The sequence below is a fragment of the Lutjanus erythropterus genome, chromosome 7 (assembly GCF_056507025.1).
Source record: "Lutjanus erythropterus isolate fLutEry1 chromosome 7, fLutEry1.hap2, whole genome shotgun sequence".
Lineage (NCBI taxonomy): Eukaryota > Metazoa > Chordata > Actinopteri > Lutjaniformes > Lutjanidae > Lutjanus > Lutjanus erythropterus.
The window spans coordinates 5,453,699-5,481,146 of NC_139323.1; the positions used below are offsets into that span (position 1 = coordinate 5,453,699).

The following is a 27,448-nucleotide window of genomic DNA, read 5'->3' on the forward strand; positions in this document are numbered from 1 at the left end:
CTGAATTGTTTCTGAAATCTGATTTAAAAATATATAATTATGTTCAATTCAATTAAGTAATTAATTAAAAATGTTTAGACTTTTAAATTTTTCTATAGTTTATATGTTTATAGGACTATGTCGTAACTAACATTACAGGTCATAATTATCAAGGACAACATCATATTAATATTACATAATAGCAGTCTGTAGATAATCAACATTACATAATACTCTGTGTATATTCTGCATAGTCATCTCTTTTGGATAGCTTGTAAATTAATCAAATCACATTTATTCACAATGTACATTGCCTACATTTCAATAGCATACGTTAATGTATCAGTTTTTGTTATGCTTGTTTTGTTTCACTTAATATTTTATTTCAGTCATGTCAAATAATGGGTGACGTTGCAGGGTGCTCCTAATGGAGGAACTGTGTCAAGGAAAGTGTCCTTAACTGACATTTCCTGAGCAGGGAGGAGAGAGGACGGTCTAAGTACCCTGTGGATTGGAACAACATGGAGACTCGATGTTCAGATCCTCCCTACACAGTTCACACTTCCCTTTGAACTGAGCGTTCTTATCTTCTTAACATGGCTGAATGCCCTGCGCCGTCCACTTCGCAGTGAACCTCAATCGGCAATTGGACCGCAGCACTTAATGTTTTTCTCTTATCCTGCTCCGAGCGCTCGCAACCACTTGTAAAATTCTCTTACCAATAAAAGAGCAAAAATAAGAAAACATTAGTGAGTCCCATCCAAATCTCATGCAGAAGCTGCAATTATTTGATAAAGGAAAATGTGTGACAAAACAGCATTATAATGAAGTACAGTAGTGCTGCAGAGACGTCCTGGCCCACAAATTTTGTTCTCCAGATGTAAGAAAATATGTTTGTTTGGTACAGACCCCAAACAAATGTCTCATCATCATGATTTGTTTTGTTTTTTTAATTGTTTTTTTTTTTCAGGGGAAATGAAAATTGTGATGCAAAAATGATCATTCCCACTATTTATATCGCTTATCACAACTGCAGTATCAGTCAAAATAATCGCAATAAGACTTTTACCGTATCGTGAAGCCCTGATACCAACAAAAATAAGAAAATTTGTGCCTTCTTGCCCGGTGTGTGAGTCGCAGTGAGTCGCTGTGTCTGAATTTACAGCTCAGTATTTATGTTAATGAACAGCAGCTCGATGCTGGTCTAGAAATGGTGCAGCATCAAGGCGAGCTGCTCACCTCTGTGCATGGGCATGTTTGATTACTGTCATCATCATTGTAAACTGAAGTCTTCTCATTTGAAATTCTAAATGTTGTGTATATTCTATGATGATTATTGCATCTGATTATTTAAACTTTAAAAGCAGCACGATCTTTCTGTCTGTTATCAGATACATCTTGGTTTCTTTTTTTTTTTCATGTCTTTTTTATTGAGCACACCTTGGTTTCTTTTGACACGGTCAGAGGTCTACCATCCCTCAGCAAGCATGATGAATGTGTTAAAAAAAGAGCTAACTGTATATAAATGCACGTCAAATGTTGCACTCAAGAATATGAATGCATTCTGTGTTAGTAAGCACTTTTCCTTTGCCAACAAAGTCCATCCACCTGACAGCTGTGGTGCATTGAGATGCTGATTAAACAGCAGGATTATTCCACAGGTGTGCCTTGGACAGGTCACAATAAAATGTCACTCTAAAGTATGCAGCTGGATCTGGCATCCCCTGCAGACATGTCACCCACTGAGCATGTTTGGGATGCTCTGGGAAGGCTTGAGGAGTAACATATTACAGGATTACTTAATCTGGATACAAAAAAAGATAATGTATTCCATTACAGTTGCAGATAAAAAAGACAATATCGGGTTACTGGTACATTTAGTAAAAAAAAGGGATTATTTGTAGGATTGCCATTTTAAATTAAGAACAATATCCTATCATGCACAGTTCACACGCAGCTGCCAATTCATTATCATGGCCTCTAGTGAAAAAATGTTTCACTGGGTGGAAATTTCAACATTTTTTTGTCTTTAAAGTGCACACAGCAAAGGAAGGAACAGCTGGACAAAGTGATAACCTTAACAACGAATGTAAAACACTGCTGTGGAAAAGATCTATTGCTGCCAATATCTTGAAACCTCCCATGGGTCACAATCAAAAACCTGATCAATTCTGTGCTGCATCGGCTCATGTGAAGCCTATAGCTCAGTGCATAATGAATGTCTTTTTTCCAACTGCACACTTTAGTGACCGTTACTGTGATCAATCCAAGGCACGCCTGTGCTAATCCTGCTGTTTAATCAGTGTCTTGATAAGCTCTGCAAAGGAGAAGTGCTCTTTAACAGATTTGAACTAATTTGTGCTCAAAATTTGAGAAAAATAAACATTTAGTGTGCACAGAAGTCTGAGATATTTTACTTGACATCACAGTATTATTTCAAAATAACTTTAATAACTATCCAACATTTTTTTTCTTTTAATTTCTAGAGGTGCTGGACAGTAAACGGTGCATCTGCATTACTAGCGCTTAATTTCATTTTACATGTTAGCTTTTTTCACAGACCAGCCTGAAACCAGTACCAGTACTATTTTTTTTTTTCATTGCCAGTACTAAAAAATATGAAAAGATGGGTTTTATGAACGTTACATTTGGCTCCTTTAATTATGACAGAGAAAAGGGCTTATATTATAAATTTCTTAATTATACTGGCCAAATTCTATATGCATATATTCAGATCTTTTTTTTTTTCCTGTTTTTTTTTTAATAAAGATTTTGATCTCACAATACATTAAAACAATAAGAAAGCCGTAAGGACTGAAAAGGAATGTGTTGTATGTAAGGTCTGTAGTTAAATTTTTAATTTACAGTTTGTGCCTTTGATAGCTGTCTTCAAAATTAATATTTTTAAGTTATTTTTGCTTCATTTATATGCCTTTAAATTATTTATATAGGGTTTTTTAATTGTTTTTTTGTTTTGTTTGTTTGTTTGTATTTTTACGTATTGTTGGTGCTGTTGACCATCTGGCTTATGTGTTTTACTGACACATGTGATCGTTATGTGCAATTGTGCAGTTCATATTTATTTTACCACTCATGTTCTACTCACAAATATTGCAATAAAGCTATTTATCAATGATTATGTTTTTTTCTAGTCGTAGCTAATCACCGTGTGCCGATCTTTACAGTGTGCCACAAACGCAGCACTGGTCCAGGTTGCCTTCAGGTAGCAGGCTGCTGCACCGGGAACATGTCCAGCAGGTGAGCTTCAGCAGGTGAGCTCCGCACTTCGCTTCTGTGCCTATAGTCTGTTGGGTGGATGACTGAATCATGATGGAGGTGCTGCCTTTTTAACAAACGAGGAAAGTTTGTTCTTTTGGATAAAATAACGCCAAACTTCATTCAAAATCTGACGGCGAAAGGAACCACACAGCTAACGATCATGTTTAGCGTTATATTGTCTTTGAAAAATGCTGTTAGTTAGACTTTGTGTCAGTTGTGTGTCAGATTTGGTTGTCAAGCACAAACTCGCTACACTCGTTAGTAAACACTGGAACTTTGATATATGTTACTAAAGTTTGATATATGCTACTAAATTTTATTGTTAACTTGGCTAACATTAGCTTACATAACGTCACCTGTTGCTCGTCTTTCAGCAACATTTAGCTAGGCTTAAGTTAGAGCTAGACTAGGTGATAAACAGCCTGTGGTGAATTTGGAAGTTTAAAGAACACAACTGAAGTGGTTAAGTTGTCGGTATGAGTCACTATCAACTAGTGCTGTACCTTTAGTTCAGTGTTACTGTTTGAAAGCTTTAAAGTATTATTTTTCGGTATTTTGTATTATTTTGGCCTAAGCCTCCATTTTTGCAAGAGCTGGTAAAATAAACCCAGGTGTGACAAATGATACTAATTAAGCCAAGCTGCGTTCCATTCAGGTCAAACAGAGTCAGGGCGCTGGTAAAGTTGGTAAAGTCGGTAAAGTTGGAAAGATATTCACAGATTTGGACTTCCGGCATCAATAACTCATTAGTGATACTTTGTCAAAACATAAACGAGGCCTCTTTCCCATCGTTGTAAGGTAGACAATGTGCTACAAGCCCAGTTTTATCAAAAGTAGCTGTCTTTCAAGCTGCAGAAATAACATTGGTGTCTATGAGCAGCCGGCTGTGAGACGAGTGGATAGGGACCGTCTGCAAATTGCAAAACCGCTACAGCAGCGAAGAGAAACACTACACAGATATTCAATAACTTCACTCTTAGACAATGTAGTGTCACCAAAATCACTGCAGCCATCAACTGGCCCTGCTGATCATACTACAACACTTAGTTTGATATTAAAAAAAAAAAAAAAAAATCATAATTTAATGGAGGTTTTATTAATAATAAAATGTAATAACTTCTCTTTTATGCACTGTAGTGCCACCAAAATCACTGCAGCCATCAACTGGCCCCTGCTTATCATACTACAACACTTGGTTTGATATATTTTTTAAAAATCATAATTTTATGGAATTTTTATTAATAATAAAATTTAATAACTTCTCTTTTATGTACTGTAGTGCCACCAAAATCACTGCAGCCATCAACTGGCTGCTGCTGATCATACTACAACTCTTGGTTTGATATTTTTTAAAAAAAATCATAATTTAATGGAGGTTTTATTAATAATAAAATGTAATAACTTCTCTTTTATGCACTGTAGTGTCACCAAAATCACTGCAGCCATCAACTGGATGCTGCTGATCATACTACAACTCTTGGTTTGATATATTTTTTAAAAATCATAATTTTATGGAATTTTGTATTAATAATAAAATTTAATAACTTCTCTTTTATGTACTGTAGTGCCACCAAAATCACTGCAGCCATCAACTGGCTGCTGCTGATCATACTACAACACTTGGTTTGATATTTTTAAAAAAAAATCATAATTTAATGGAGGTTTTATTAATAATACAATGTAATAACTTCTCTTTTATGCACTGTAGTGTCACCAAAATCACTGCAGCCATCAACTGGATGCTGCTGATCATACTACAACTCTTGGTTTGATATATTTTTTAAAAATCATAATTTTATGGAATTTTTTATTAATAATAAAATTTAATAACTTCTGTTTTATGTACTGTAGTGCCACCAAAATCACTGCAGCCATCAACTGGCCCCTGCTTATCATACTACAACACTTGGTTTGATATTTTTAAAAAAAATCATAATTTAATGGAGGTTTTATTAATAATAAAATTTAATAACTTCTCTTTTATGTACTGTAGTGCCACCAAAATCACTGCAGCCATCAACTGGCCCCTGCTTATCATACTACAACACTTGGTTTGATATTTAAAAAAAAAATCATAATTTTATGGAATTTTTATTAATAATAAAATTTAATAACTTCTCTTTTATGTACTGTAGTGCCACCAAAATCACTGCAGCCATCAACTGGCTGCTGCTGATCATACTACAACACTTGGTTTGATATTTTTAAAAAAAATCATAAGTTTATGGAGGTTTTATTAATAATACAATTTAATAACTTCTCTTTTATGCACTGTAGTGTCACCAAAATCACTACAGCCATCAACTGGCTGCTGCTTATCATACTACAACTCTTGGTTTGATATAAAATATTTTTTCGTAAGTGAAAAAGATGATGTCATTGCTGCCTCAAGGACACTCTGTTTAAACCAATCACACAAGGATACAAAAGTGTGATGAAGCCACTAGCCAATCAGGACAGGAACACCTTTCAATTAAGCTCTACCTCAGATCTTTTCAGTCTGCATAACCTGCATATCACCATGAAGGAGAAGATTATGATTATTTTGTGTTTTTGTGTCAGTTGTGTGTCAGATTTTGTTGTCAAGCACAAACTGGCTACACTCGTTAGTAAACACTGGAACTTTGATATATGTTACTAAAGTTTGATATATGCTACTAAATCTTATTGTTAACTTGGCTAACATTAGCTAACATAACGTCACCTGTAGCTCGTCTTTCAGCAACATTTAGCTAGGCTTAAGTTAGAGCTAGAGTAGGTGATAAACAGCCTGTGGTGAATTTGGAAGTTTAAAGAACACAACTGAAGTGGTTAAGTTGTCGGTATGAGTCACTATCAACTAGTGCTGTACCTTTAGTTCAGTGTTACTGTTTGAAAGCTTTAAAGTATTATTTTTCGGTATTTTGTATTATTTTGGCCTAAGCCTCCATTTTTGCAAGAGCTGGTAAAATAAACCCAGGTGTGACAAATGATACTAATTAAGCCAAGCTGCGTTCCATTCAGGTCAAACAGAGTCAGGGCGCTGGTAAAGTTGGTAAAGTCGGTAAAGTTGGAAAGATATTCACAGATTTGGACTTCCGGCATCAATAACTCATTAGTGATACTTTGTCAAAACATAAACGAGGCCTCTTTCCCATCGTTGTAAGTTAGACAATGTGCTACAAGCCCAGTTTTATCAAAAGTAGCTGTCTTTCAAGCTGCAGAAATAACATTGGTGTCTATGAGCAGCCGGCTGTGAGACGAGTGGATAGGGACCGTCTGCAAATTGCAAAACCTCTACAGCAGCGAAGAGAAACACTACACAGATATTCAATAACTTCACTCTTAGACAATGTAGTGTCACCAAAATCACTGCAGCCATCAACTGGCCCTGCTGATCATACTACAACACTTAGTTTGATATTTAAAAAAAAAAAAAAATCATAATTTAATGGAGGTTTTATTAATAATAAAATGTAATAACTTCTCTTTTATGCACTGTAGTGCCACCAAAATCACTGCAGCCATCAACTGGCCCCTGCTTATCATACTACAACACTTGGTTTGATATTTTTTTTAAAAATCATAATTTTATGGAATTTTTATTAATAATAAAATTTAATAACTTCTCTTTTATGCACTGTAGTGTCACCAAAATCACTGCAGCCATCAACTGGCTGCTGCTGATCATACTACAACTCTTGGTTTGATATTTTTTTAAAAAAATCATAATTTAATGGAGGTTTTATTAATAATAAAATGTAATAACTTCTCTTTTATGTACTGTAGTGCCACCAAAATCACTGCAGCCATCAACTGGCTGCTGCTGATCATACTACAACACTTGGTTTGATATTGTTTAAAAAAAATCATAATTTAATGGAGGTTTTATTAATAATAAAATGTAATAACTTCTCTTTTATGCACTGTAGTGTCACCAAAATCACTGCAGCCATCAACTGGATGCTGCTGATCATACTACAACTCTTGGTTTGATATATTTTTTAAAAATCATAATTTTATGGAATTTTTATTAATAATAAAATTTAATAACTTCTCTTTTATGTACTGTAGTGCCACCAAAATCACTGCAGCCATCAACTGGCCCCTGCTTATCATACTACAACACTTGGTTTGATATTTAAAAAAAAAATCATAATTTTATGGAGGTTTTATTAATAATACAATTTAATAACTTCTCTTTTATGCACTGTAGTGTCACCAAAATCACTACAGCCATCAACTGGCTGCTGCTTATCATACTACAACTCTTGGTTTGATATAAAATATTTTTTCGTAAGTGAAAAAGATGATGTCATTGCTGCCTCAAGGACACTCTGTTTAAACCAATCACACAAGGATACAAAAGTGTGATGAAGCCACTAGCCAATCAGGAACACCTTTCAATTAAGCTCTACCTCAGATCTTTTCAGTCTGCATAACCTGCATATCACCATGAAGGAGAAGATTATGATTATTTTTTATTATTATTATGATTTTTTTTTTTTAATATCAAACCAAGAGTTGTAGTATGATCAGCAGCATCCAGTAGATGGCTGCAGTGATTTTGGTGACACTACAGTACATAAAAGAGAAGTTATTACATTTTATTATTAATAAAACCTCCATAAAATTATGATTAAAAAAAAAAAAAATCAAACCAAGTGTTGTAGTATGATCAGCAGCAGCCAGTTGATGGCTGCAGTGATTTTGGTGGCACTACAGTACATAAAAGAGAAGTTATTACATTTTATTATTAATAAAACCTCCATAAAATTATGATTAAAAAAAAAAAAAATCAAACCAAGTGTTGTAGTATGATCAGCAGCAGCCAGTTGATGGCTGCAGTGATTTTGGTGGCACTACAGTACATAAAAGAGAAGTTATTAAATTTTATTATTAATCAAATTTCTTAAAATTCTGAAAAAATGCTTTTAATATCAAACCAAGAGTTGTAGTATGATCAGCAGCAGCCAGTTGATGGCTGCAGTGATTTTGGTGACACTACATTGTCTAAGAGTGAAGTTATTGAATATCTGTGTAGTGTTTCTCTTCGCTGCTGTAGCGGTTTTGCAATTTGCAGATGGTCCCTATCCACTCGTCTCACAGCCGGCTACTCATAGACACCAATGTTATTTCTGCAGCTTGAAAGACAGCTACTTTTGATAAAACTGGGCTTGTAGCACATTGTCTACCTTACAACGATGGGAAAGAGGCCTCGTTTATGTTTTGACAAAGTATCACTAATGAGTTATTGATGCCGGAAGTCCGAATCTGTGAATATCTTTCCAACTTTACCGAACTCGCTGCTGGTGTCAGGCTCTGCCATACTGAATGCAACCAGATATTAATTATTGTTATTATTGGTAATACTTGTGTTCACCCCACTATTTCATATCGATATGACTAACATGAAATGGTCATTTACAGCAGTCGGAAACAAAGCTGTTGCAGTTTCTGCACACTTTTCTTAGTTTTTATTTTTATTTCCTTTTTATGTTTTTAGTATAGTTTCAGGTAGTTTAGTGGGTTTGCTCATTTCAATTTAGTTTTTAAGTCTTTAGTTTTAATTTAATTTTAGTAGTTTCATTATTAGGTTGAGTTTAGTTTATTATAATATAGGGTAGGGTTGTCACAATATCATTATTTTATACTCTGATACAATACTAGCATAAAAAAAGGTAATCAATACCTCATTCCATACCACAGCAAAAAGGGAAATAAAGTTCCAAATAAATACAAAAAAATGATTTTCTTTCTTTTCCCTTCTGCACACAGTGCTGATACAGCACTGCAAGCCCAGTTTTAGGGAAGAAAGACTGAACTCCTGGTCTTTAATCGTTTTGTTAGCGTTGATACTATCAGCTGTTAGTATTGTATTGTTTTTAACCATGTGGTATTGAAAAGTATCAATACTTTGATCAGTGTGACAGCCCTAACATGGGGGTATTTGTCAGGTGCAGATTTAATGGGTTAAGAACAGGTGTTACAATACCAACACAACACTTTGTGAAAGATTCACAAAGATTCCACTTTTATTCCCGCTCTTGTAGACGTCTCAGTATCGAATGCACCAATGCCTCCTCATGATTGTTGTGCTGCCAGATTTGACCAAATTGACAAACACAAAAATAAAAGACATTTCCTCTATATATTATTTACATTAGTTAGGCTAGTGAGTACAAAATAGGCCTCATTCACCAACATCTTTGAAAGTTTTTTCTTAAATTTGTTCTTAAGAAAGGTCCTAAGAAAAATCTTAAAAAAAGTTTTTAAACTACAGAATTTTTTATATCTGTGTTCTTATGATGATGAATCCCCTTCATAAGTGTTGGTTGTTCCTAATTAGCATAGTTAAATGCCCCACAAATGCCTGTCTAGGGGCATGAGACTGCAGGGCTGTGTACACACACAGAAGTCACACACAGAAAAGAGAAAAGTCAACAAAAATTTAAAGATGGCAGAGCCATCTCAGGATGTCAAGGTTAGCTGTTTTTATGGAATTGGCACAATTTGATGGTACAATATATCTACAAATGATACTAGTGAAGTATTTTAGTGAATATGTGTTCTTTTCTTCAACATGTCCACGTGTTTAAAAAGTGTTACTTAACTGTTTAGTTTGTTTTCAGAATTTAAACATTTGCTTTTGCAGTATTGACCTAACATCTTTATGAAAAAAGTGATGTGTTCTTTTCTTGAGATGATTTGTAAACTATAAGTAATGACACTGTAAAGGCAAATTGCTTTCAAATGCTTTGTAAAATATTGAAAATTGTTATTAATTATATTATAAATTAGAAAATATTTTGTAATTTAAATCCTATAATGTTGTACATTTGTGGAATCGAAGAAATCACAATAACCAATTTTGCACAAAAATGTCAGCACTCAAATGTGTACGAGTGCTCTTGAATGTTTGTGGATTTTGTTCTTGGCTAAGAACAAATCCCTCGTCAAAATACAGTGAATGCCAGAATCTTTGTGAAAACTGCATAACAGGGTTTTAAGAAGAAATTTCTTCTAAAATGAATGAGGTCCAATATCTTTTCAGTTGGTTCATATTTTTTCTAAAGTCTAGTTTTCAGTTAACTAAAGTGATTTTTGACTCTTATTTTTAGTTCAGTATAAGAACCTTTATTCCAAAACAAACTCTTGCTTTGCATTTCACATTTCTGTATTATGTATAAAATTCTGTGGTTCTTCCATTTAGAGCAAATTATGGCCACAGATAAAGTGGTTATTGAAGGCCAAAAGCTGGAGACCTGTGGGACAGCAGGGTATGGAGATGCTCCTATTCAAGTTAAGATATTACAGGTTCCAGCCAAATATGGACCCATCACTGCTGTGCAGCCTCCACCCACTGGTGCAGGTGACTCTGTCTCTGCCCTAAATAAAGTCATCCCCACCGGCCAGAGCCACCAGCCTGCCACCTCAACAGTCACAGTCCCAGCAGGACTACAGGCCTCCTCTCCGTCTGTCATGGTGATAGCAAAGGTGGCCACCCCCGGAGGAGTGAACGCTAACGTCCAACCGCAGGTACCAAAAGCAGCTCTGAGCCAGGTGGCTTCTATGAACCAGGCCGCAACCTCAGGAAGGATGGTGGTGATAAGCGTGCCGAGGGCAGCAGCTCCACAGACAGTCACTGTGGCCCCTCGGCTGCCGCAGGCTGCTTCCCCGCAGCTCCCAGCCAATTTCCAGATACCACCAGGTGAGCAGCACTGTTTATGGTCCAGCTCCTTTTTCTTTAAATGTCTGCCACCAGCTATGCTTGTTCTATGTTTGGTCCATTACACATGCATATACTTTACCCAGCACTCGCTATTTTTAGAAGAAATCATCAAATAATTGCAATATGAAGTGATTTTGGGCTCTGTCTCTGGCAGGTATGATGTTGATCCGCAGTGACAGTGGTCAGCTCATGCTGGTATCCCAGCAGGCTTTGGCACAGGCTCAGCAGGGACCAAGAGGCATCGGTGGTCAAGCGCCCAGAATACTGGCCCCACAGGTTTGTGTGTGTGCTGCTTTCAATTTATTTCATACTGAGTGCTTAAGTTCCTAAACTACAACAAGCTGAGACTTTCTTGACTTGTAAAATAATGTTATGTGTAATTTGTGGCACAATTCAAACAGAATCAAAAAATAGTTTGTCTCTTGCCATAGACTGCCAGTCATATTTCTTCCAAATTTAGGTCCCATGGGGCACATTGGAAGGGGTGTGACTTAAGCTCTCTATTGAGCAGACCACTGAAGCCGTCAGCTGTGAAACAGGCTGCAGTATAATCCTTCTTGGCAATTGTGCCAGTCAAAGTACATACTAAGTGTCTGACAACATCATGGAAAGGATCCCTACAGATGAACCTTTTTGTTAAAGAGTAAAGATCCATTTTGTTTAACTAGAAATGGCTGATTCATCGCTCTCGCCAAACTAACTAGACTCCATTTACAGAAACAGTAATTTCATCGTCATAAAACACACTTCATTCAACCTTGAAAGAAACAAAATAAACCCGCCAAAAACATCATGGTCCATTTTTCCATTGTTCTAACAATCAGCATAATTTTCAAATTCACAACATTAGATACGTGTGACGAGTGAGTGTGAGATCGGACATCAGAAGAGCAGCAGGGAGAAATGGCATGTTGAGCCAAAATATTTTTATATGTAACATGGTGAAATAAGACTTTATTTAGACCCTACCAGAGTTGGTGATTGCTGGAACAATGAAAAGACGATTCAGAACATTTTGATGAGTTTATTTTGTTCCTGTTCAGCTTAAATAAGGTGTAAATAACTGTTTCTCTAAATGGAGTCTGGTGGCTTTGGTGAGGGCAATAAAACAGCTGTTTCAAGTTAAAGAAAAGCTCTATTTCTGTAATGATCCTTTCCATAATGTTGTCTGACACACAGAATAACAACAAACTGAGCCTGTCAGTGGCAAAAACACCCCCTCTTAGGGAACATACTTTGAAGGTTTGCATTTGCCCACAAGGATTGCATTACAGCCTGTTTTATGGCTGACGACTGCAGCATCAAGGTTGAACAACACTGAAGCTAGCTGTCTTTAGCTGGCTGTCTTGTGTGGATTTCAGGTATCTGCAGCAGCTGGAAGTAAAAGTAATGAGAAGGTGACAGTGATCAGGATGGCAGCTCCACACAGTTTCCAACCAGCACCAGTCCAGAAGACAGCTGTGGTTAAGGTACAAGAGCTGGTTTACACTGAGCAGTCCCTAACAGCAGGTCATGTAGCGTTTGGTCATTGGTATTGTCACTACAAATGAACTCACCTGTAACCTGATAATGAGGTGAGAATCATGGAAGGCCTGCTGAAAATTGAAGAATGCAGTCAATGCTTAGGTTGTACTCACTTAACGAACTACATTCACTACAGTCTACTGGAGGTACTTTCTTTTTAATGAGAAAGAAAATAGTTCCTACATGAAACTGCTCACAACAAGATCTGTAGATTATCTTGGGTAGCCAGGTCATGATTTTTGGAAAGAGACACTGGTTTTGAATTTTTTAAATGTGTTTCTTTTGTTGCAAGGGGACTGCAATTTAGAATAAAATTAATATGGTTAAATAGCACTGTAGGGCATAGGAAAAATATGTATTTTTGATTTTGCTGTGAACTGTCCCTCAGCCATAGTGGCATCTTAGATAACAAGATAGCTAATACCTTGCTTAAGCACTAGTTGTCACCACTACATGTATGGCTGTTACCGTAGTGTTGGTCAGTATTATCAGTGCTTAATTTTGGTCTGATAATTATTATTATTTTGTTGTTAAGGTGATTGGTGTAGCTCCCAAAGCAGCTGTAGTGCAGAACCTCAGTGCTGTGTCTGAGCGGGGGAGCCAGCCTCACCTTCAAGCCGTCATCACAGAAACCAAAAAGGAGCCACCAGCCACGTTTAGTCAGGTGAATCCAACCAGTCCCACCTCCTTGCTGTTGTGTTTATGTCTCATGGGTTGTAGATTTCTTGGATGATTGTCTGAGTGTTTCAATTTGATTATTCATGTAATCACTGATAATTTTTGTAAGTGAGTTTTCAAGGTGTCATAACAACTCAGTGATACAAAGAATCCAGAGAGTCGCTGCTTTAACACCGATGCAGAACAGGAGGGACAAGAACAGTCTGCCATAAATTGATCAGTTTTGACCATTTTGAGTATTTCTTGTTGCCTGACATTTGATCAACAGGAGACCCTGGAAAGTGTGAAGAAGTGCAAGAACTTCCTGGTGACTCTGATCAAGCTGGCTTCCAGTGACTCCAGGTCTGCCAACATGGCTAACAATGTCAGAGGACTGGTCAGAAGTCTGCTGGTACGAGAGTCTTCACTCTTCATCACCAGAAGAGCTGGTTTCACTCACTAGAAAAGAAGAATAGTGAAAGCCTTTAGTCATCACATTGTTTTAAACCTGCTTTACAAATTCTTACACTGCTTCTCTCTCTTGGATTAGAGGAGATCTAGCACTATATATCATATTTACTTTTGTCAACCGAATTTGTTAAGACATATTTAAGAAAATCTTGCTAGCAAGAAGACTTAAAAGAAGCTTCTTACTAAAAAAAAACAAACTAGCAAGTAGACAATGAGTTTTGGATTATTTTGTCAAATCCCTGTTCTTCCTTTTCCTCCTACCCATTTGTAATGGCATAATATTTATCAGGTATTTTCAGTTTTAACTTCACAGATTATTTTGTTTTGAACATAATGCTCCAAGTAACACAAAATGTACTGATTGTTACTTGCTGAAGTATTTGTACATCTTTGACCCTGTAGGAAGGAAAGCTTGAAGCCGAGGAGTTTACAGAACAGCTCTATCATGAGTTGAAGTCGACTCCACAGCCCTGCTTGGTGCCTTTCCTCAAGGTGACCAGAGATTCAACATCACGTTAAGTAGACTTGTAGTCAGGGATGTCCTTTGCTACTCCCAGGTACCAGTATCAGGGCTGATCAGAACTTTCTGAAACATTTATGGAATATTCTGAACCTAGCTGCTTGTAGATGTGTTAACTACTGTTTGACTTCCTGGTTTTATCAGAGCACTTGTCATTGTTTTGGTGAATAAAAATAAATAATGTGTAACTCCTCATACAAAAATGTCTCGAGCATATGGCAGAATATTATTTGGTTAATGACATGACATTTTTTCACTTGTCTTTTTCTCGTTGCTACCAGAAAAGTCTTCCTGCAGTGCGTCGTCTTACTGCAGACCCTCAGTTATTTATCCAGCAGGCTTCATCCTCCACCATGAGGCCATCCAGCACCGACACTGGACAAAAGTTCAGTACCAACCAGCAGGTAAATAACTAGTTGTGTAATGTGGTAAGCACTGTTTTATTTATTGCATAAAAACATTAATTGTCAATATAGGCAAGTCAGAATCATATTAATGTGTCGGGGACAAAGACTGTGAGTTAATCCAGTCCGTTTACATGCACTTAAGTAACTGGATTACAGCCCGCTTTCTTATGTAAACAATAAAATTGGTTACACTAATCAGATTAGGGGATTATAGAAACTTCATTTCCAAAATTAATCTGACAAAGACATCAGACAGGGATAGTAAACAATGGTGCAGCTAGATTCAAGGAGAGATTATGAGTGATGCATTGGTTGCTTCAAAATAATTTCATCCAAAATTTCATCTGGCTGAATTTAATACCGTGTCCTCTACAAGTCAAAGTAGATCAGTTTTCTCCACTTAACACCGCTCAGTCTGTTTGTTTGTTCTGTTAGGAGTGATACAGTGTTTCGATGACTGCCACCATACCCTGAGAATCAAGTTGGGACATTGTTTGAAAGTGTCCTATCACACATGCAGCACACAAGGACAGTGCTCATGAGATGTGATCACACATGCTGGAAATACTCTGTATGGTTTAGATGAGGGTTGGCGCCCACAACGTGGGCAGGAGGAGGAGGACTCATCTGTAATGATGGCTGTTTTTGTGTTTATCAATACAAACAAAATCTCACAGTTAACTAACTGTGATGGAAGTGGAGATGAGCTGACTCCAGTCTGTCTGCCTGCCAGGACAGACATATTTGTGTAATCTGATGTTTTCATATTACAGTGACAAAGAAAGGCATTAAAACATGAGCTAAGAATATTAGACTCATGTAAACTTATAAACTGATGCTGATCGATCTGTATGAAATTGAAATGATCAATGAAAGAGTGCACATGCAGGCTAACAGCTGCACACCGCCCAACGTCATCAACACGCTCACTCGCTAGCTGTGGATACTTGAGCTACTTCACATGTGGCCCAAATGGACTTTGGACAAGGGAGCTGGCAGGGTTAAGTCTCAAAAAATGCAGACATTTCTGTTCACACACACACAGCTCCTCCAGGTAGTGTCTGGATAATTGCAGAGTTGCAGTGCATGTGTGAAAGGTAGAAACACTTTGAAGAACGCCTCCCCTGAATATCCACAAAACCTGGATTTATGAGTAATTTCAGGTATTTAAAGGTGCCCTGTTGAGTTTTCTTGTGAACAAAGAAAAGTGATGTTTAACCAGAACACATTGTGTGAATCTTTGAGCTCTAACCAATGTGTTGAATGAATTTTCCTGCTCTTTTTTTTTAAATATATTAAATCCAGCATTGTTTCCTCGCTAGCAGTCTTGGTATATTGCCCCTTTGTCAGTCAGTGTTTATTACAATAACAGGATAAAACTGATTGAACAAAAGATTGCAGAACTACCTGAATGAGAATGCTTCAATGAGGAATTATAAATAAGGGAAATCATAAATACACATTTGCTGGTGCATTTATATAAAAAAAAATCATTTTAAAAACGTGCTGGTGGTTAACTGACGAGAGAAAGTGAACAAATGGTGGGTAAACAAGTTTGTGCTTTCATTTTTTTATTGCATCATTGAGAGCAATGCAACAGTATGACAGCTGTAAACTTTACAAACGGTATCTCTAAGTCGCCACACACCAGAGGCTCTGCAGTGCTGATTTCATAACTGAACTATGAGGACGCATGCTTTAACTTTCTGTGACTGTTGGAAAATGAAGAAAAAAGGCATTAAAACACGAGTCTTACTAATAAATGACACTCAATGTGGGCTGATGTAAGAGTTTAGTGTGGCGCAGTGAAGTGAGAAAAAAATCACTGAATATTCATTTTGTATGGTCAAACCTGATTTGACTGAGGAAAAAAAACAGTCCTGGACAGCCCTACTCTCAACATTACAACTGACGTCTTTTCCTTAATACCTACAAATATGAGATGTACATATTTCACTCTGCCCAGTAAGTATCAGTTCAGCAGAGCAGCTGCCCCACACTTAACTCCTATCAGCCTGCATTAGTCTCATATTTACCTGTAAGACGTCCCTAGATATCTGAAAAGTGTTTAACAAGGTTGAGCTGTTCATGTGAAACAAATATAAATCTGGGTGTCATCTGTGTTACTAATGCATAATGATTATGTTTAAAACACAGGTCATCCAGCAGCCTCGAGGACTGACTGTGAGACCCGGGTTGATGACGTCGGCTCAGTCGAGGAATTCCATATCTAAGAGTAGCAGACCCACACCCAAACACACAGTGGCCCAGTCAGGAAAACACTTCGCAGGTACAGCTGTGAACATTATGTGGGGTGGGGGTCCTGAGCAATTTCATGATTCAATTCAGAGTCTTTTTCTCACCATTTATTCGGAATTAATTCTCAAGTGAAATACAGGTGTAAAGCTGAGTGTCATCTGTGCACACGCAAATGTAGCATCACGAGTACAGCTAGGCATTACAACCTTCATTTCATGGTGCAGCCCTGTGTTGTAGAATACATAGCAGTCACACATTACACTCCTGTGTTGCTGTTTGTACTTTCAGGTTTCTGCCTATTTTACTGTTTCGTGTTTGGTTTTCTAATGAAAGTGCAACATTTCCCAATTGTGCTCCTTCATAATAAAAACTTGGAGACAACAAAATGATGGGGAACTTTTATTGTGAAGAATTTATAGGAAGTAAAATGTTTATGCACCGTTCAGCTGCTTGACTAAGGACAAGCTCTTGATCACTGAATACACATGAGGTGCAGACTCTGCTGTGCTGGGCTGAAGCACCAAGTCAAACCAAGACAAGCCAAGTAGCACCTGTATAAGAAACAAGTGTCACAAATGTTACCCACAGAGGCAACAAGCCTTCCCTGACTCAGGAGTGAGAATTAGCCTGTCTATCTGGGTGTCCTGTTTACATCACTGCAGAGTCATTTGACCCAGGACCAATTATACCCCTTCCCACTGAAGAAAAAAAGCTAAATGTTAGTGTTGTTTGTTCAGTGTAAAAGGAGTTCAAGTAACTTTTTATGTTTCTCTTTTATAGGAACTTTCTCAATGAAGCAGTCTTTCACACAGGATCCATCTCAGCCCACCAAATCTGCATTTAAGGGCAGTTCAGGATCTTACAAGTAACACATGCAGTTGATATGTTTAGACTCAAATTTACATGTGAGGGCTTTCAAGTTAAACAATTCAGTAAATCTAACTAATATACTGTCTAAGTGCTAAGCTGGCTGACCTTCACAAAGCAGAGTTATTAGTTTTTGTGTCTCTGCGTGTATGTGTGTGTTTCCCAGAGAAGATGATGACATTAATGATGTGGCCTCCATGGCTGGAGTCAACCTGACAGAGGAGAATGCACAGATACTGACCACCGTGGTCGGCTCCGTGGTGCAGTCCTGTCAGGATCAGCCCTTCCTCTCACCGAGCCCAGTGCTCAGCCGAATCCTTCACACAGGTACAAGAACACAGCCAACCTGCTAGATCAATGTCCCATTTAACAATTTGTTTGTGTTAAACATTAATTAAATTAATATTTCTGCAGACTTGTCCTTAATATTAGTAGTTTAATTCGAAGAAGCACCATGACAACACCAAATAATACTTTGTTCTCTGTGCCACACACAGACACAGCCACAATAATTATTTTCTTTGCATTGCAAAACAGTGCCAGTTCACATTTAAAACGGTGATAGAACTATGTCAGAAGATTTCTTCATGTTTATTACCATTTAAATTAAGACCTCCACTACATGATTTTCATCTGTTTTTTAACTACTTTGGAAGTGATAAAAGAATAATGTGTCTTTGTTTTTGACTCATGTTATGTTACTACTGCCAGATGTTTTGTGTGTCCTCGGGTAGGACGGGCACTGGGAGTAACTGATGTCGCTCCAGAGGTGGTCGCTCTGGTTTCCCATGCTACACAGGAGCGTCTCCGTGGGCTCATAGAGAACCTCACGGTGATGGCAGAACACCGCAGGGCAGCCCTGAAGGTACAGCAGTCTGACTGCCTGACTGACCCAAAGCAGCAGCAGCGTCAGTGGTTAGCGACTATATTGACTCAGTGATTTACATTCATTTACACATATGACACCTGCCATCATGACAAATCTGCCCAGTTCCTCATTATATTACTTACCTCTCATTTTTAAAGATACTTTGCACATTGTTGCAGGATATTCATGTTATCAGACTCCACGTCAGCTGAGCTGGTAGGGCATGCGGTCTAACAGCACTCAGCAGCGGCTGTGGGTTCAATTCCAACTTGGACCCTTTTGCTACATGTATTCCCCCCTCTCGCTTCCCCATTTCCTGTCTATCTACAAGCTGTCTTATCAATAAAAGGCCAGAAGCCTCTTGTTGGAATTCAATTCAATTACTGGGGGCAATCTAATCAGCTCTATGCCAAAACAGTCACAACTGCCACTGGGACATGTAGGCTCCAAACTAAGAGCAGGCAACATCAACAGCAAGTATAAATTATTCAGAATTTCAGCTGTTGTGAGTTTTGCCAAAAATGTAGATTTTTGTATGTATTTTATTGGTGTAAAGCTGCCTGGTTGCCACCAGTGCTGCTTGTGCTGGTTGTTGCACCACCACAAAAAAGGGCCCCTCAGTGTTGTCAACTTGTGTGTGTGCTTGTATGTCAACAGGAGAACCTGTGGCATGCCAAAGTGAGTGATGTCCGCTCCCAGCTTCGCTTCCTAGAGGAAGTGGAGAGTTTGAAGAAGAAGAGAAAAGATGAAGAGGAGAGAGAGAGGCTGCTGCGTCTGGCCAGAGTAAGTTAAGCTGGGGTAGAAAGTAGTTCTGCTCTTGTTTGACCAGAATGAGATGTAAACCACTATTTTTCTCTATTAGAAGCAAGGAAAATATAGTGGGTGCTCAGATACAAATAGAATAGAGACTGGTGTGTTTTTATGATAGGAAGTTTACCTTTAGTTTTTTGTCCATTTCAGTCTCTGTTTAGGACCCATCAGCATTTTGACTGGAGCCATTGTGAATATCTGTACACATTTAATTTCTCATTTCTGTCAATATTTTATTATTAAATGCTGCTTACTAAGTCAACATCTGTCTGTTTTCACAGAGTCGCGCACACACTGAGGATCCACAGCATCAGCTGCTCAAGCAAAGAGCCAAAGAGGTGTGTGTGTGTTTTATTCTGGAGAAAGTCTAGAGACTCACACAGTCTATGTACGAGCTGAATAACCACAACAGTAAGCTAACAGTCTAAAGGCTGTGTAGAGAGATCTGTTTTTGGCTAATTCAGGAAATTAAATAATCGGAAATAATGGTACTTTTACTGATATAAAAATCCAATGTTGCCATAAAAATTTCCCTCTCAGTGATTTCCAACATTGTCCTCAGTGGGTGGTAATACAGCTAAATATTCAATGAAGAGAGAGAATGTTGGCAAAATCTTTGACAATCAACAGGTTTGTGTTACCTGTTAGTATACTACTGTATCTTGTGCTGTTGTTATTTAGCCTTTGCTCACTGATGTAAATGGGATGGACAAAATATTGTAAACACCTGCAACAATGCAATACAATTCACAGCAGCATAAATGATATCCTGTGATGGGTCACAAGACACAAGTGGACAGCTCTAAGTGCAAGTGTGAATACACCCACATTCGGAGGTGGTCAGGGTTGTATGTGACCACATTCTTTCAGAAGTGTGTATGCAGTGTATCCTGGGTCACACTGAAGGACCGCCTACTCAACTGACATCCTATAAATGCACCATATGTTTCACTGTAATGCAAATTTTGTATTTGGGCTCTCTGACCTGCCAAGATAAGCAGCAGATGTTTGTGAACACTCTGTCTGTTTCAACTGATCTCAACACTGAGCAAGTAACCGCAGTATCCCCAGACTCCCTTAAAAATCATCCAATTTTTAGAGTTTTTGAGTGAGGAAGACATTAAACTTATGAAATAGCTACAGACAGTTCTTAATCATTCATGCCTTCTTGTAAATTCAACATTAAACGCAAAACATGAAGTTGTTTCTTTCCTTGTAAAAACACTCAGTCACAGCATCAGTGCATTAGTGGCCATTCTATGTTTGAAGTGTGTCAACCAACATTTAGCAGCTGAACATAGTTTCACCTTATTTCACCATTTCCATTAAATGTATGAACATGTCAAACATAAAATTTTACAAATACAGTTACCAGTAAAAAATATATAGGCTACTTTTTTGTTGCTTGGAAAGAAAGTTCCCAGACTTCCTTAAAAGGAAGCAAGATCACAAAGGTAACTTGAGATACATGCGGAGACACATTCTAATACAAGGTGTGAACTGATGTACTCTGAGCCGTCCACTTGTGATTGGATGAACTAACACATGTTAATGGCAGGTATTAAGAGGTTGTAAAACAGTTTTAGCAAAAACTGAATATATTAACCTACATTGAAGAAGGATTTATAGTAGAAGTTTTGGATTTGTTTTAGGGAGGTCGACTCTGTAAACTATGTATTATGTGTATATATGTGTATGTCTCAAGTAAATATGCGTTAAGTTTCCCAGTATGAGAAATGACAATTGTGGGCTTTTATTTTTACACTGCCTAACCTAAGGTGGAAAGTTACCCCCCCATAATCTTTATATTCTGTGGTAGTCACAGGCTTTTTCAGTTCTGTGTGCCAGTGTCAACTCCCAGGAAGTGTTGTTCGGGAACTCGTTAAATCCCTGCTATTTTTCATGCTAATTGTTCATTTAGTGATGCAATAGTGTGTGTAATGTTTTTCGCTGGCAGGGCAGGGAGAAGTGTGAGGGAGATGAAAGGCACCGGTAGCAGTGTGGCTATTTAAGGAGGCGGTAACACCACACAGGGCTTGTTTTCCTTCTCAGGCTGCTGTGTAGCTTGCAGCCATCACGCTCCCAGAGGTTTCTCCACAGCACACACAAAAAAAATCTGTTCATTTACATGCCCTGCTGCTGCCACCCCCACACTCTCAACACCGCACCATACACTCACTACACTTTGCCAAGTCTGTACCTACACACACACTCTCAAATCTTGAGTAGGTGTGGTGCTAATTGGTAGTGATTTAATTGAGGCTGTTTCTCTCATTGGAATTAAAGCCCATAGTGAATAAAATGTGTCTTTGGAACCAGCTTTAACAAACTTTGTATAAACGTTGTTAGTGAACTATTGATTTGTGATTCAGTTCACTATAATTCCCTCATACTGGGTACGTCTGTGTATTGGCAAGAATCTAGTGATACAATACACATCATGATATAGGGGTAACAATTCAATATATTGCTTTATATTGTGATACTGTAAGCAAGGTGATTTATAGCTGTTTTTTTTAAATATGATTTGTATGCATAAAGTCTGGGTTTTTATGCAGTCAAAACAGTGGCAGTAAATAACAACACTGCTATCTAGCTGTTGGGGGTTTAAACAACACAAAATGATCCACTGCCACGAATCTTTGCATGTAACACAATGTGTTTTTTTTTTTTTTTTGAGAATCCATACACTATCACAAAACATAAAAATTGCGATACTGATGTGTATCGATATTTGCTCACACCCTTGTTAAAGAGTTGAGAGAGTGTAAAATTTTGTGAGTTCACTTTTCAAGGTTGAAAGGATGACTCAGGTTTATACAACTTTGGTCTCATTTTCATGGTTTTTGGATTCACTTTCATCAGTTTTGGTCAGGGTCATAGCCAGAATTTTTGAAATACCAAAAGCAAAATCCCACCCACATTAGACATTTCTGACCAACCATCTACCAGACTAGATATTTTTTGAGATATTGGCTTTAGAAATGAGATTTCATACCAGTGTCTCTTTCTAAAAATCATCACCCAGTTATTCAAGATAATTCACACACCTTGTTTTGAGCAATTTCATGTAGGATCTACTGTATTTTTAGTAGAAAGAAAGCACTAGTTTACTTTTTTCGGTATTTTGAACACCACAAGCTGAGTGGCATTTAGTGCCATTATACTGGAGAGAAAGCAAACATCTCTATGGTCAGTAACTTCAAAACTCTGCAACTCACACCGAAAAAAAACAACAAAACAATTCTTGCTGGATAAATAGCAGTACAGGCCAGGTGAAAATGTGTATTTTTGATTCTGGGATGAGCTGTCCTTTTACAGCTGTGCCAAAAAAGTCTTTGACTGTTTGAGGTGGAAACTTTATGGAAACGTTTGACTTTGGTGAAACTAAATTAATCAATAAACCATCAACCCAATGAAAGACCTTTCAGATTTCTCTTTTACTGGGTGATAGTTATGCAGAAGCTTTGTTGCATTTCTTGTATGTATGGGAAGTATGCACAGCATGGCATTGTACAGAAAGTGCCTAATATATAAAACTCTCCCTGTGATTTGAAGTGTGAGTATAGGAATAGCATGTGTGAATAGCTGCGTAACTCTTCATGCACCACACTCTCACTCGTTCTTTGCCTCCTTCCTTTTTCAGTTACAACAAATAGAAGAAGCTCAGCTGCAGCAGAGAGAGGCCAACCTCACTGCTCTGGCTGCCATCGGACCTCGCAAGAAGAGACCTGTGGAGCAGACTGAAAGCCAGGTGGGTCTGTGATGTGCCTCCATTATTTGGTGAAGCACCTGTTAGCATTCACAAATTCAATGAAACTCAACACTTCCAGCAGCACTACCACATTAGAATACAACCAGGAGATGACAGAAGTTTGTCATTTGAACCGCTGGAAGGCTTTTAATATGAAACATTTGTGCAGGAAGTATTGTCTTGGTGACATGAGCTCGCCACTGAGTGAAAAAGTGGCAAAGTAGAACAGAAGTATTGGTGGATAGAAACTGTCTCTGTTATAATGACAAACACAGGGCAGCAGAGTGGGGAATGTGACATGTTGTACTGATTGAATTAGTGCTGTAGAAATATATTGTACCGGTCAGAAGTGTGGACACATCTTTTTCTTTATTTCTATTGTATTTTTTTACATTGTAGATTAATACTGGAGACATCCAAACTATGAAATACTGAATTACATGAAATTGTTTAGTAAGAAAAATGTGAGAACACGAAGAAACAACCTTTTAAGAATCTAAAATATAAAACTTATATTTTGTTATTAGATCTTTTCTTTCAAGTGCAGAAGGGAGTGTGTGAGAGTCTTTTTGCTTTTTATTGTTGACCCATGGTCTTCTCCTACGTAGCTATTGACCTAAAAGTGTGCAAAAGCCATCTTTTGCTTTAATGAGAGCTTTACACCCTGTTGGTATAATCCAAACCATTTTATTTATAGTATTTCTATTTGCTTATGCTAGAACCAAGCCACTGAAGGGATGGTAGAAGCCTCAAAGTTTTAGAGCTTCAGTGCAGCTAGCTAGTTTTAATGTTGATTTTAATGCTGATAATGTTTTTTTTTTGACATATTGTAGCCAGAAATGCTCAAGTGTAATTAATAACATTAAAGCAATCTAGACGATTTGGCAAACCCTGTATTAAACAGCAGATACAGTTTAATACTACAGGTCACAGAATTCTGGGGGCAGCAAAACAAACTATTGTTGTTTTAATAAAGAAGTCAGACAGTAATTGACCATTTTCCAAGGCTTGGCTGTATATTTTTTCATACCGTAATACTTTCCTGACATTTCAAGAGGGTATGCAGTATCATGGCTGTAGTTGAGTAACACAGCTCAACTCGGCTGTACCCCACTGTACTGTAGTACTCTCTTAATGCAGGTACCTACTAGCTACTAGTGTTGTAACTTCTGGGAAAACATGGGTTATGTTGGATACGTCAAAGAGTGAGGAAGAAAGTTGATGTGAATAACCTAATACATCAGGGAATGTGATTTCTCCCTGTGTCATGATTTTTATCAGCTATGGTGGATGTTTAAGAATGAAGAAAACCACTCCCATGCTCCCACACTACTGCTCAACGTCATCAAACTACATCTTTTGTTGTTGTTACAATGTGAGAGGCAGTAGTTACATATTGGGAGTTTAAGGATAAGGACAGAAAGGGACCACAGTAAAAACTACAAAGCACCAAGCTGACAAACAAAATCTAAAACACCACACACACACACACACACACACACACATCTTCTTAAGACCTAGAACTGAAGCAAAATGGAACAAAACTGCAACAATTGCGTAGCACCATCAACTGATAGAAAATCAAAGAAAGCAGCAGGTTTCATATTACCACAGGTTGATAGACTGACTTGGCCCTCCTCAGCTGACGCAGACACACAGAGAGCCTACAGCCTAGCGCAGTTAGCATGTGTGACTGTTAGTTTAGCTCATTGAGTCTTTAATTCTGTGTGTTTTTAAGTCGTGGCCCTGCAGGCTGTAGGTTTAAAGATGAGGACACTCTGTTAACTGCACACACTTCCCACTGCCTTTGAACTGCGTTACCCAGCGGAGCCGGCTGCCTGCCTCCTCCTTCTCTCTGTCTTTCCTCTCACAGCCACAGGGCTTCCTTTACCTCTTCACAGGCTTTACCTCAGCTGGCAGAACACACACTGATGACAGGAACTGTGGGGGAGTGATGGCAACGCTATTTGGACTGGAAGCTCTTTGTACGACTGCTCTTTTTCACTCTTTAGCATGTGTTACTGCATGTGCTCAGACAGACACATACCATGCTGCTGTCAAACATGAGTACTTTTATCTAGAAATAAGCTTTAAATGACATATTGGCAGAGTAGTGAAGCAAATAATTTTTTAGTGTATTTTTCAGGGTCTTTTTTGGAGCTTTTAGCCACATCTCACGATCTGCCTCTGCAGGTGCAGTCTGCTCAGTTGTCATGGAGATTACTAACTTGTCGTCACATGACTTCAGCCCAGTTCATGCTTCTGCATAAAATTTACGTCATAGGTACTTTTCACCATAGCATGACTTCACATCACAGCGGTTTTCCTTAAGAAATTACTCAAAACAGTCAATCAGTTGTCAAAATAGGTGGCAATTGATTTAATAATTGATTAATAACCGATTATTTGATCAATTGTTGCAGCTCTAGTAGGAACAGATCCATAGATCGGCACATCTGTTTTTGAGCCACGTTTCTTGTGAGATTGCACTGTATCGCTGAACGTTGCGTTCCCCCATATGAAATTGAAAACTAAACTGTCAAATTTTTTGAAAATCTCTCTGAGAATCATCTTCCACTCGTTAAGTACTTTCCTTAGTCGAAGCTGCACTTCATTCCTTCTGTGGTGATTTCCATCGTATTCTGCCAGAATCTGTGTGACTTTGTGGTGACTCAGTTTTCCCTGTTGGGTGTATTGTAGGCAGCAAAAATGGTGACAGTTTAACCCGCACCTGACCCACGTGTGTGCGTCATTGATTGACATCAAATGCAGCCCTGCATTGACAGCCTTCCCTGCTTTCCTCGCAGCCATTGGATAAAAGCCAGATTTTTAGAAGAGGTGTCTGTCCCGCAGTGATTTGACTTCTGAAAACTAGAACCAATCAAAATTCAGGACATCATCTTAGTGTATGGGATGCAGGACAACAAATAAAAATGCTGTGCAGTCTCAGTCTTCCTAGTAGGGGATGTGTTTTGTGATGATTTGCTTGTATAGAAATATATCTGAAAACCGTGTGTGTGTGTGTGTGTCAGGTGACTCTGCTGCCTAGACAGGGTCTTCAGAGAGTGACTCGGGTCATGCTGAGGGATCTGCTGGTGTGTATGGAGCAGGACCACTTCCTCTGCCACTCTCTCACTTTCTACAAAGCCATGCTTGGACTGCCTTAAGTCACTCCCCTCACTCCTTCTGTTAATGACTGAATCAGTCTGCTTATGATGTTTAGCTTGTGTTTACAAGATTCCAAGTTTTGGACTCTCTTTTCTTTTACTTAAAGTTTTTTGCACTTTGTTTTAATGAAATCAAATATCTTTGTTTATTATTTATTTATTTCCGTCTGCTTTGGAGTACAGTGCAGGATCAGTGATGGTAATCAGCTGGTCTCTAACAGCACTCATAGTTTTGGTTTTGATTATAAAAATAAGAATACTGCTGTTTACTGAAAAGTGTTGAAAAAATGCAGTAAGTTCAGTTGTCAGTTGACTTTGCCATCATTCTGCTTGTTTATTGTTTAGCAATTAAAAAAAGTGAATGACATTTACTCTGTCTGGTTGTTCTTGGCTGAAAAGAACAGAATCGAGCAACAAATAGAAGTTGTCAAATGAAAGTTCTAGCCTAACCGTAAAAAAACATTTCCTTTTAAAGCACAGGCATACACATGCAAATTTCAGGAAGGTGTGCAAATCAGTGCAATTACAAGTTAAAATAAGTATTGCACTGTGCCAGAAGTTAAGGAGGTGTAACTGTGAAATCCAATTAGTGAGTCCAGTGAGACCTCAGCAGCCTCCCTGTCCTCTGGTGTCCACACTGCGACAAGGCAAGAAACTTAATACAGGTTCAACTCTGGCCTTTTGGGAGAGGGCTCCTGTGTTCCCAGCACACTCCAGCCTGTCATCCAGGTGTACTCTGTGGTATTTACACCCCGTCAACCCCCCCGCCTGCATACAGCCCATCTTTTAATGGGATCCTCAGCATTTTGAATTTGCATAAAAGTATTTTCTTACATGAGCCGGTTTTTAAATCATATTTTTTTAAAAACTGGTTTGAAATTTTGAGAAATGCGCTTATTGGACTGTTGTTGTTGATGTCTGCACTGAAAATATAAAGCTACAGCTGGTTTGCTTAGCTTGGCATTAATACTGGGTACAGCAGGAAATGGTGATTTCTGTCCAAAGTAGGGCTGCAACTAATGGTTATTTTCATACTCAATTATTTTCTTGATTAATTGATTGACAGTTGCTTGTTTTAAAATGTTTCCCAAAACTGTCCCACAAGTGTCTCACAACTCAAAGATATTCAGTTTACTTTCAGAGAAGAAAAAAGAAAACACACACACAAAAAAAAT

At 38.0% G+C, this 27,448-nt stretch overlaps 1 protein-coding gene across 2 annotated transcripts; it reads left to right on the forward strand.

Annotated features, from left to right (window-relative positions):
* Positions 1-1,905: 1,905 nt before the first annotated feature.
* Positions 1,906-26,640, forward strand: LOC146323471 (transcription initiation factor TFIID subunit 4-like). Of its 2 annotated transcripts, none has more exons than XM_084722111.1 (16): positions 1,906-3,251; positions 10,451-10,948; positions 11,124-11,245; positions 12,331-12,438; positions 13,029-13,157; positions 13,440-13,562; positions 14,024-14,113; positions 14,423-14,545; positions 16,706-16,838; positions 17,588-17,672; positions 17,841-18,001; positions 18,409-18,539; positions 19,200-19,325; positions 19,634-19,690; positions 22,999-23,106; positions 26,139-26,640. In XM_084722111.1, exons 2-16 carry the CDS (start codon positions 10,459-10,461, stop codon positions 26,271-26,273), a joined length of 2,121 nt encoding a protein of 706 aa, XP_084578237.1. In that variant the 5' UTR covers positions 1,906-3,251; positions 10,451-10,458; the 3' UTR covers positions 26,274-26,640. The 2 variants fall into 2 exon arrangements, with proteins under 2 accessions (XP_084578237.1, XP_084578238.1); XM_084722112.1 differs by having other exon boundaries at positions 1,906-3,237.
* Positions 26,641-27,448: the final 808 nt, after the last annotated feature.